At 39.1% G+C, this 12,594-nt stretch overlaps 1 protein-coding gene across 3 annotated transcripts in view; it reads right to left on the bottom strand.

Moving 5' to 3' along the window:
* The window catches only part of FIGN (fidgetin, microtubule severing factor), a 190,779-nt gene that overhangs the window by 3,934 nt on the left and 174,251 nt on the right, over positions 1-12,594 (bottom strand). For all 3 annotated transcript variants that reach the window (XM_043998115.1, XM_043998116.1, XM_043998117.1), the window contains one exon: positions 1-5,319. This exon is cut by the window's left edge and continues 3,934 nt beyond it. In XM_043998115.1, coding sequence (XP_043854050.1) covers positions 3,068-5,319 — 2,252 coding nt within the window. In that variant the 3' untranslated portion in view covers positions 1-3,067. The remainder of the gene's footprint in view (positions 5,320-12,594) is intronic.

The following is a 12,594-nucleotide window of genomic DNA, read 5'->3' as shown; positions in this document are numbered from 1 at the left end:
CGTAGCAGCCAAAAAGGAACCCAACTCTGTGTAGTCTGAATATTGTGATTTGACCACCACTAATTGTTCCTAATCACTTCCTTAGAGGTAGTGTACCTACTTCCAGAAGGGATAGGCAGAAAATTATGAAGCCCATCTATGAACAGCATCATGAATCAGAATTTTAGAGGACAGCTCACAGGTCAGCTGTTTCATACACACCCCTTTTCCCAAGATCTTCATTTCTACAGCATGTACAATTTCCGAGAGCCCAAATCCTAGAAATCTGAGGATAACTGGAACTTACAAATTATTTCAGCTTTTTTGCCAAAAGAGATAGGTTTTTGACCAATTTTTGACCAATCTTAATAATTGATTTCAGATTCAGATTTCTAAAGGAGAAATTTAAAGCTAGAAGCCCAAATGCCTGCCCATAACTTCATTTCAGTTTTTGAACAAAAGCAAAAAATACCATAATTCAGTCCCATATTTGGCATTAACTCTTACTAGTCACAAAAGGGGTCAGTATTACACATTTTTCCAAAGTGGTTTAAATCAAAGGAGGTTTGTCAAAACTTGGCAGAACCTTTCAAGTGAGCACAGCGTGATGACAGAAATGAAACGCAATGTCTAAAAGACAGAAAATAGGTCAGCACTCTGCAATAGTAAACTTGTCAGTGAGATCAATATGAACCTACAAGCTAATGGGGATGTTGGAATTTCCCTCCTATGAGGGAAGCGCAGTGTGGAGCCAGAACACGATTGTATAGTTGAGTCACTTGCAGAAAAGCAGATGATCTATTTAAATGGTATTTTCTCTACCCTTAATGAAAGGCACTGTTTTTAATATGGAATTTTCATGTTTAAACACAGTTTTAATTGACAAAATGTCATAGTAAATTAAATTTTGGTTCATTTGCTCTGTTTTTAGTCATATGAGAAAAGAAAAAGGAAAGCAACGATCAAGTATCATAAAATTCCAGAAATCTCATGAAATCCCTCATTAGCTTTCTAAATGTTAAATGTTTCAGAGAATTAAGACTCCAAATGAGATCTTTACATAAATTTTGAAATGACAAAAAAAATCTAGTAACAGATATTTATCTTCTTGGGGCTTTTTAGTGCATTTATTTATTTATTTATTTTTGAAGGTACATTACTTAATAAAAACATCAAATGCCAGTGCTTTGCAACAGTTTTGTTACTGTCTCTTTAAAATACCCCCCCCCCATTACATTCAAAAAGCCAAGCTTTTCTGCTCATGTTAGTGGCAGTGGGTTTGGAAAAGTTATAGCCTACACTGCTCCTGTTCAGAGGCATTGCCCAGCATCAGTCAGCAGTCAACAAGCAGCTGCTGCTCCTGCATATAAACTATTAAAAGATAAGGAGAATGCCATTGTGGGCTAGAGGGAAGGAGTAAGGAACTGAGCAAAATGCCACACGTGCCAGTTGGTCTTTCCATGAGGAAACACTCCATGGAAAGTGTGGTTGAGGTGGATGTAACAGCGGAAATGGATCTTTCCAGAAACTTGGCTTAAAAGGGAAAGAAGCTCAGGAGGAAATAGAAATTAGTTTGGCAAGTTCTATGTGTATTTGCACACGTGCACATGTCCAGGTATACTTTTCTACTTATCTTCAAAGAGAAATGTAACAAAACTGAGGTAGAAATAATGGCGGGAACACTCCAGCCCAGGAGAGATTTCAAAAGCATAATGAAAATATACTGACAAAAAATGGAGCCAAAGTGTGTGTGAGGAGTAAATCCCCATAACTTTGAGGGTTTGCATGGGGTCATTTTGTCTGTATTTGTTTGTGGGGGGTTGAGGGGGAGGTGTTTTTCTATTTTTGGCCGCCATTGACTGCATTCTACAAGCAGCACTGCAACCCCATAAGCTATATCCGTGAGCTAGAATGTTGCCATTCCCAACAGGTTTAACAAATAACTTCAAAACTACCACGACCACCACTTATGCAGTAAAAGGCAGTCATAGTTTTTAGGTAATATGCCTTTTAAAGTCCTAACAGATCTCGTGGTTGATTGTTTCCAGATGCTAACATAAACGGAGTAAGTGGCTTTCCTTCACCAGTATTATCTTTTAAGAACCATATCACTTAATTATCAAGGAGCAATGTACTAAGAACTCTTATAGTTTACTGACATAAAGAGAATTATTCTGCTCTGGTTTTATTCCCAAATTGGTAAAAGAACCATTTTTTTTTAAAGAAACCCTTCTATTTTCTACTTTAAACTGCAAAGATTCAGTCATATCACACTTCAGTATTTTCCTGGATACATTCAAAATAATTTTCCTTTCCATTTTCCAATTGTTGAGGTAAACATACATATTTAATATAAAGTAACATTGAAGCCTAGCCTATAACTCTCAGCAGTACATAGTGCTTTCAACACATTCCTTTGAGGTACTGTACAAATCACAATCACTTTCCTGAGTTTTTGCAGACAGAACATTAAAAGAAATGAACTGCAGAAATTAAGGTCCAGATTACCGTTACCCTGTTTTACCTGTTCTTAGCTTAATACCGCAGAACAGACAGGATTGAGGAATACTGTTGCTCTTAGAATGGCAAAAATCTGGTTCTCTGTCGCAACACAACCGTTCATCTCTTTAGTCCAATAATGTTTGAAGTTAAAGCTCTTTATATTAGCACATGCCACCAATGTAATTGTGAGGCAAACAAAAAAAAAGCACCACTCCAGGCACTTGACAGCAACTAAATCTCGAGAACAGCAGAATAGAATCAACACACGGGGTTCACGTCCTTCTGAAATCAACCCACTTGCACCTTGCTCCTTGGTGAGTGGTGTCTGGCTTGAACAGAACTGAGCATCAACACACGCTTCCTGTCATCTGGGGCTTTTCAGATCAGCAGCTCTCGTTTGATGCACTTTTCCTCCAAGTTTACCCTGACTCTAAAGATGCAACATCATTGTCATCTCCCCCAGTACCCTTTGCAATTTGAACACTACTGAAAAGGGGTTCTCTACCCTATGTAGCAGGTTTTGTGTGTGTGTGTGCCAACATTCATTACATTTAAAAAAAAAGGAAAGAAAGAAAAAGCAAAATTATCACTGACTGCAACCGAACATTTTGTTCCATTCAACATATGTATCAAGCTCTTTTTGAGATATGCTAGGCTGAATCTTGCAGAAAGCATTTTCAAAGTCTTGATATGTAACTGGCCTCAATTGGCTGGGCATAATGGCTGAAAGGTCTGTCGCTGGCATGGCATGGAGTGGGCCCACTGCTGCTTCCTGACACAAATGAGCCACATCTAGTCCAGAGAAGCCTTCTGTGCGCTGGACAAGCAGTGCAAACTCCTTGTCATTGAGACAGTAATTGTGCTGTGAGAGCAGTTGTCCTATTATCTGGTGCCTCCCTGTGCTGTCAGGAAGCGGGATTAAAAGTCGTTTTATGAAGTACCTCCGAAGGGATTCATCTATTTCTTCTGGTTTACTGGTGGCACAAATTACTACTATTTGGTCCTCAGCAGAAGTTAGTACAGTGTCCAGCTGCATAAGGAACTCGGTTCTCATCCTATTGACCGGACTGTGCTCTTCACTCACTTGAGAAGAGAGAAGCATGTCAATGTCACTAACAAAAATCACCGAGGGCTGGCGACACCTGGCCACGAGGAAGGAGGCATGGACGATTTTCTCTCCTTCCCCTAACCACTTGGTGACTAGACTGGAACCAGCAATTTTGAAAAACGTAGCCCCCAGCTGACTGGCTATGCATCTACCTAATAATGTTTTGCCTGTTCCCCGAGGCCCAAATAAAAGGATGCTCCGAGGTAGGGCAGTCAGTCCATTGAAAGCATCTGACCTCAACACGGGCCATAAAACCTCCTCCTTAATGACAGCCTTTACCAGGTCGAGGCCAGCGATGTCATTCCAGTCCACTGGAGGTCCTTGGTTGATAATCTCATTGGTTACAAGGTCAATGAGGTGTGTGTCAGTATTCTTCAGTTGCTCGTCCACAGAGTGGTTGGATGAGGTAGCTGCACGGAGTCCTGGGCCTTGCATTGGGTGAGGGAGGAGCTGTCTGTGCTCGTCCCCATGCTCATTCATTACTGGGGATGTGTACTTCCCAAAGGATTCACTGGTTCTGGATCCCAAGGAATTTTTAGCAGTACTGTATGAAGGGGGTGTCAAAGCCCTGCTGGACTGACTGCTGAATTTCCTTTGCTGTTCAGAGGACATTAGCTGCTTTGTTGGCTTAAATGCTAAGGATGATGTTTCAGCACTTCTGTCAAAGCCATTCCCCCTGTTTGTGTTTGAAATGCTGTTGTCGGGCATTCTGTACATAGGACTCTGTGTAGATCTCTGTTGGCCATAGCTGTAATTTCCATAACTGGAGTCCATTTCTCCTTGCCCTGCCATATAGAAGGCTTTCCGTTTGAGAGAACTTGCTGAACTGTTTGTCAGAGCCGAGGGGGCAATAGGTGTCAAGCCATGACTCTGGTAGGTGTAGCCAGGTACAGTAGTAGGGGGCAGAGGGGTAGGAGCAGGAATTCCTGAAGGCAGGTACGCTGAAGGAGGAGGTGCACCACCTGGGCTGTAGCCAGGTCCCACAGAGGTTTGAGGAGGATAGCTAGCAGAGGGGTAGCTATAACTGGAGAGGTTAGAAGTCCCATTGTAGCCTGGGACCAGGGCTGGTGGTGGAGGAGGAGGTGGTGGTGGCTGTAAGAGGCCCGAGCTATGCAAAGGGGATGGATGAGGGGAAGGAAGTGCAGGTGCTGGCTGGCTGCTGTATGTCGAATGCAAATATGATCCATTGTATCCTGTGGCATATTCCTGAGATGGTAGCCCTGAATGGAGACTAGGTACTGTGTGACTTCCACAGGTACTGCTAGAGTAACTAGGTTCTGTCAGGTTGCTGGCCACCCCAGGAGAACTCCCGATACTGGCAGAGACATCTGCAGGAGGGAGAGCTGTACTGACACCAGCTTTGCTGGCTGTGATAACATCTGGAACACAGTTCATGGGATACACGCTTTCTGAGTTCAATGAAGGCTGCCAAGGTTCACTTTCATTCTTCCGCCCATTCACCAAGCCCGAAGGTGCATCCGTGTAGTTGCTGAGGACAGGCCGCTCGGCTGGGCCTTCAAGAATTCCAGAATACTTCTCTGCATACTTTTTTAACAGATTGGAAGCAGTCAAAGCAGATATGTCATCGTTGGCCCAAGCATACTGATAGGTGCGCTGCAGATGACCACGGTAGGCTTCAACTTTGTGGGCAGGAGACCGAGTGGTCGAGGTGATGTCAAAGTGCTGTTCTGGCCACTGGGCATGCTCCGGCGTCCACTGCATCTTCAAGCCTATGGTTGTTGAGGGAAAAAATAAAATTAACGATATGCTTAAATGTCCTTTAGACTTTCAAGAGTGTCATTTGAATGCAATATTTAAAAGCAAAACAAAACAAAATTTAGTTGCTCTCATCCTGTAGAGTCAAAAATAATTTTGTATTGATACTTTGACCTTCCACAAGCTTTAGTGGACATACGTTCCCTGTATAACCTGTACAATTTTAAGTAGGCTAAAATTCAATTCAGCTTAAAAATAAACACCAATAGCTGCATACCATATATTACATACATCCCAGAGAGAACCTAAAATGTTTTCACATTAAGCAATGTGTAAAATTGTCATTTTTTTTCACAAAAAAGAAAAAAAAGTGATTTGCACTGTGTACACACATACACACGCATACACATATACCCCTTTTCCTGTCAAATTAAAATGCATCTATGGTGAGTTTAGAAATAAAATATGCACAGATTTAAAATACCTAGAATGTGAATGTTATTAACATGTAAGATACCTAACTGCTCTGTCTTTTCATATCACAGTTTCTGTTTTATATTTTAACCAATATAAAAATATGAGACACAGCTGACAGATCACATCTAGGATACCTCTCTTATTTGGTACTGAACACCTAGTTAGCGCAGTATAATGCACCCTGCGCAGAACAATATGACACAGACAGAGCAGGTCATTCCATAATCCAACTCTCATCTAAAGTGGTCCACGACAGTTTCAAATCTGCTTCGTGGAGTGCAGCAAAGCAATCTCCCAGGCAGCGCTCCATCGCTTTCATCACACAAAGCCTACAACTCGGTATGAATTACAACTGGCTCCTTTCTGCTTTTCAGTTCTGTTGTTGAATCTCTGGAAAAAAAAAACAAGCATCACTTGTCTGTCGGTCTTCTTGCGTTTTCTCTCTCTCTCCGCCTCTCTTTTATTATTATTTTTCCCCCTTTAGAGCCTCCAGGGTACTAAGAAAAAGGGGGGGGGGAACAGGAGAGAAAAAGAGAGAAAGGAAGGAAAGAAAAGAGGAAGGGGGAGGGGAAAGGGGAATGGAAGGACAAATGGAGAATGTGCAGCAATCTAACCCTTCAAAGTTCCATAGGAAACAATGCATGACATTAGTTATTAGAGGATAACTAGGTGACAAGATGATGTGGTTAACATTCTTTCATTTGCTAGACTAATTGGGGAATAGGACTGTAATACAGGCTAAAAGGCATTTTTCCCCACTTTAAGAGAAATCACAGCTCTTAAAAGAATTATAGAATCATCAAATTTTAGAGCTGGAAGTTTCCCTGGAGATCACTTAATCCAACCTCTTCATTTTACAGATGAGGAAATTGAGGCCCAGAGTTGGTGAGTGACTTGCCAAAGGTCACACTGCTATTTAGTGGCAGAACTTGGGGAAGGGGGGCAAAAATATCAATCTTCCAGTCCAATGTTCTTTCCACTGCACACATTCATGGCACGATGGTTACATATTTGGGTAAAGCCACATTAAACAGACTTTCTTAATCTTTCTGGTATGACCAAAAATGGTTCTTACAAACTATATAGTACCCTCCAGCACAGATTCTTTGATAAGGAGGAGGCCTAGTCTAAATGAAGCATCTGTGGCACGAGCTCCCTTCTGAATTATTCCAGTCTATTTTGACAGCTTCTACCCCTTTCTCTTCTCCTCCCCCAGCCCCTTTAGCTCCTCATTGCCTGACTCTGGCATCTGACATGGCCAGCTTAGCCTCCCTGAGCTAAACCTAACATAGCACACAGTTTGGTAACAGAATGGCGTGTTGATTCCCTTCTGACTCCCTCTTCCTTGTTTGCAAAACCGCTGCACCAGACACTGGAAGTTAATTAGCAGGATGATGCTGTGCTAATTGTGTTAATTTACAAGGTTTTAGTCAAAGAGAATCATGCCAGGGCTGGCACTGCTGTCATGCTTCCGACTTAATGATTAAGAAATACTGAAAACAAGGTGGGAAGGATTGCAGTAATTACACAATAAATGAATAAAGCAACAGGATTCATTTGCAAATATATTTTATTGCAGTTGTACTCATTTGCATTTGAATTTTTTTTAAAGGATTCATGCAGATATTCATTTGCAAATCACCATCTCAGTTAAATTAAGCCTGAAAGCTGCAAAGTACAACTTAATCGAGCCTTATATTTTATTAGTATAATACTGAAGCTCCTGTTTCACATTGCCTTGTCACAAAGCTCTTCCTAGTTTCTCTATTTTATTTCTCTAGTACTTTTTTCCCTTTAAAAAGTCTATTTCCCTTTCCCCATCTCCATTTGCCAAATATTCAGGTCAACTGGAGAAGTGATATTTTAAAAAATAACAATGCTATTTCTAAGGATCAGCAGGTATCATTTTATTCAGAGACACTATCTGGAGGTGAGTTCTTGAAAGATGCAGACAGGGATACTAAAGCTATCTCTTTAATTGTTCCTGATGTCATGTCCCATACTTTTTTAAGGAGAGAAAACACACCACAAAAAATGGCCGAAATGGATGAAATCACACTTGAAGAGGAAAGATGCAATTTTAATGAAGCAACATTTGAGGAATCATACATTCATTAAATTCAACTAGAAATTATTAGGAGCAAATCACCAGGAACCAATAGCAAGTAATCAGTATCTAAATTCTTCTGGTGCCATGGGATTTGCTTCAGCCTTATAAAAAAGAGAGAATACTAATGTGTCTGTAATGTAGAACTGCCTAAAAGACATACAAATTCATTAGTCCTATAAATCATATCTAGGGTATTCCTGTCTTGAGATTTTTCTCTTCAAGGATTGCCCAAACACAGAGTTAGGCAAATAAGGACTTAGATATTCCACATACAAGAATGTGATTAGGTAGATTCTTGGCTAGGTATACACTAATAAATGTCATGCAAATGGTCTCAGAAAAGAATCTAGCAAAGGAAGTTACAGCAAAGAAATTAAAATGAACATGGACCCTGCTATTACATTTAGCTGAACTCCAGCATATTAATAAACAAACATATACTGGGTGAAATTTGATTTCATATTAACCATTTTGCTTTTATAAATCTATAAGTGATTAGTGCAGGTCAAAGTAGTTTAGGCCACAGTGGATATGGCATTAAATATCTTGTAACAAACTCTGGCTCTAAATTTAAAGCAATTTTCTTCTCTATAAAGAGAATTCAATTTTTCCCATGATGTAAGACAGAGCCAATCACCATAAAAAGACAGGGTGTAATTGGAAGTAAAACAAGTTGGCTATTTTTCACTGGATAAGAAAAACCTTTTTCAAGGTGATAAATTCTAAATTTCTGCATAGTTTATCTTGAAGCAGGAAAGCTATTTAAATTTCATAAAATTTCAATTTCACCTGAAATTAAACAAAGATCATATCCATCAAAATTATTTATTTGGAACAATTACTAGATAGATCATTGCTTTCTGATTGTCATGCTATCTTTGGTTGTACTCACCAAGATAATTGAAAGTTTATTTATTGATGCATATTAAATACCAGTAGCCTTACAGTGCTTTCAAATGGCAGGACTGAGCTTTGATTAAATAACCTTAAGGGAACAGGCCTATCCTTATTCCCTGTAACAGAAACATTTATTCCGATACTTTGTAATGATTAGTGTTATTTGGAAGCATAAGTTAACAGTTAACTATAAGTGAGTTCTTCATTTTAGTATGGGCTAAAGAAGCTAGGATTTACACAATCCAGAAGACCGCTTGGGCCTTCAGGGCATAAAGAGCCTTTTCATCAATTCCTTGCATTTTGACAATAATTTGAAGTAGCACCAAACTTGTTTTTTTGTTCTGTTTATTGGTAGTGATATCTCAGATACCAAGTGGGGAAAAAATGAAAAACCACACATAGTCTTTCAACCACTACCACAACCACAACAATGACAGCAACATACTCCATTTGAATTGGTAGCTGTAAACTGTGTCTAATTTTCCTTCATAAATATGTATACATATATAATATATATAGTAGGGCTTCACAGCAGTCTTTAATATATTTTCACTTAGAAATATTATGTACAAAACCCTTAGAAATAATATTATTTTATCAGTAATAGAAACATGACTGAAAAAAATCACTCCCACAGGTGTAAGGAAATGGCTTTTTAGCTAAGATGTACATTCAGAAAACAAAGCAAAAAAGAAAAAAAATAGTTCTTAAACTAATTGGAAAATTCTCTCATAAACATTTATAAGAAGGAATTGTCAAACAGGATAAAAAGGCAAATTTCATAATGTAAAGTGTTTAGTCTTTATATATAGAATGGTATGCAAGAGAAACTTGCTTTTAAGATAATTTAACATAAGTGTTACATGCAAAAGATAGATACCATACCAGAAAACTTGAATGATCTATTCTTGTCTGATATTGTTATGATATTTTTATAATATAATGCTATGTGCTTTTCAATAATACTGAGAGGTTAGCTCTCTTTAGATATTTTAAGTAGTTATCATTGAACATTTTATTATTTTTTTCATTTCTAAAATATTTACCCACTATTCCTTTCTCTCCTAATTCTCTAAAGGTTGAACTGATTTGAAACAAACAAACAAAAAATCGGAAATGTTTTATAGTCTGAAAGTATTTCCACACCTTTGATTTTTACAAATAAATGATGGATAAAGAAAAAGGAAATAACATTAGGGGGAAAAAACCCACAAACATTTTGAACCAATTCTCTGAATCAAAGGGAACTTAAAATTAAAGGCTAACTGCTTCCTAGTAGTCAGTGATCTGTACCTAGAACATTCCTTAAAATAGCCATCTTTGGCACCTGGGGCGCTTCCAGATACTTTTGTAGTCCTAAAAAGCTATTTGTTCCAAGAAGGTTGCCGTAGGTTAATTTTGGCTGCTAGGGAAGCTCCCTTGATTTGCACAGCCTTACTGAGACTTCCTAGGGGCAGGGACCTGGAGGCAAAAACCTGCAGGCACAGGTACGTAACAGGACAGCAGCAACACACACACATGCAGGAAACACCATACCTATTACATTCTTTTGGGCTATTGTACCTCCAAACCTTTCCTTATTATTTTTTTTAATATTGAAAATATTTGATTACAATATTTAGCAAGGCATATGCCTGGAAACAATAACTACCAGGAATTATAATATGATATAGGTCAGCCTAATACAACAAATTTATCATTTCCTATGCAGAATATGGCAGAGCAAATACTGAAAAACACTGAAACTTTCAAAGAAAGGCAGACTAGAAAGTTCATTTGTGTTGTAAAGATATTTTAGAGGAGTCCCATGAATAGTCCTGAAAACTGTGGCCTTCATCTTTCTAATCATCAGCTTTCAAACTGGACTAGGACCAAATACAGATTTGTAGTTTCAGAGCACCATTTTTCCTTGCTTCTACTCATCATTGGCAAGGGAAGGTTAAGTCAGAGGCAGATTATATGAAGAAAGGTCTAGAATGACATTAGCCAGGTCACTGAAAGGAACAAGAGAATCTCTAATATATTTGATCTGGAACCCTCTGTTATATTTGATCGACATGTTTCCTTATGATCTCTTTTCCTTCATCTGGTTTGGATCTAAAAGCACGATAAAGTGAACTTATTGGTAACAGAGGGGGGAGAGGTGCCAAAGACATGCCATCTCTTGCCCTGAAATATATTTGTTCTTCATCTTTCTTTAAGGAATCTTTTCCTCTCAAGGCTCAATTAAAACATTCTTTCTCTTCTCAACAGTCATAAAGCACTTTGTGCTGCTTTTTCTTCTGTCAAGCACTGGGCCTAGAGTTAGGAAGTTACTGTTCAGTGGTTTTTCAGTCATGCATGACTCTTCAGGACCCCATCTGGGAAATTCATGGGAAAGATACTGGAGTCTTTTGCCAGATGAGGAAACTGAGGCAAACAGGGGCAAATGACTTGCCAAGGGTCACACAGCTAGTAAGTGAGGCCAGATTTGAACTCAGGAAGAGGAGTCTTCCTGACTCCAAGCCTGGTGCTCTATCCACTGCACCACCCAGATACTTTGGAGTCAGGAAGACTTGAGTTCAAATCTAGCCTCAGATAGATGTGTGACCCTTGGAAAGCTACTTGTTTACCTTAGTTTCCTCAAACATAAAATGAACATAATAATAATTCCTTCCAGAGTTGTCATAGGGATCAAATGAGGAAAAAATTGTAAAGGGCTTTAGCAAAGTGCCTAGCACATAGTAAGCACTAGATAAATGTTTGCTATTATCACCTGATATGCTTTTCTGTGTACATGCCATTATATCTTCTCCTCTCCATCCACTATTAGAATATAAGCTCTATGAGGACTGAGACTGTATCTGTTTTTGTCTGTACATAGCCATTGCCCAGCACAATGCCTTGTACATCAGTAGCACTTGATATTTATATGATTGAATTCAGTCTATTATATTTGATCTCATTTGCAGGAAACCGAGATATGTGGGTTATAAGTGACCACTTTATTGAACACCATGGTACAATAGAGGAAAAACTGAATTCAGAGTCATTGAACCTGAGTTTGAATCCCAGCTCTGACACTTGGCTGTTTCTCCTTGGGCAAGTCATTGAATGCTTCTGACTCTTAGTCTCCTAATGTGTATAATGAGGGTATTATAATAGATGATTTCCACAATTCTTCACTTCTCTATCATCAGTGATTCTATAAGTATGTTTTGACTGTCCACTTGCTAGCTGCAAGGTATTGGGGATTTGGAGCAGAATTAAAATTAAAAAGGAATATAAGAGGGCAGCTAGGTGGCACAGTGGATAGAGCACTGGCCCTGGATTCAGGAGGACCTGAGTTCAAATCCGGCCTCAGATACTTAACACTTACTAGCTGTGTGACCCTGGGCAAGTCTCTTAACCCTCATTGCCTCATTAAAAAAAAAAAGGAATATAGGATTAGAAGGCAGACAGGGCAGCCAGGTTGCAAAGTGGATAAAGCACTGACACTGGATTCAGGAGGACCTGAGTTCAAATGCGGCCTCAGACACTTTACACTTACTGCCTGTGTGACCCTGGACAAGCCACTTAACCCTCATTGCCCCTCAAAAACAAAACAAAACAAAAAACCCAAACAAACAAACAAAATAAGATTAGAAGGGAAACAGTTGATTGAGGTGGGAAAACACAGCATTTGCAGCAAATTTCTCTGATAAAGGTCTCATTTTCAGAGTATTTCAAAGTAATAAGACTAAGAAACATTCCTTAAATGATAAATGGTCAGAGAGTACAACAGGCAATTTTCAGAGGAAGAATGCTAACCTATTGATAGCCATAT

This window comes from Dromiciops gliroides, chromosome 3, assembly GCF_019393635.1.
Source record: "Dromiciops gliroides isolate mDroGli1 chromosome 3, mDroGli1.pri, whole genome shotgun sequence".
Taxonomy (NCBI): Eukaryota; Metazoa; Chordata; class Mammalia; order Microbiotheria; family Microbiotheriidae; genus Dromiciops; species Dromiciops gliroides.
This window is presented reverse-complemented; position numbering and strand designations above follow the sequence as displayed.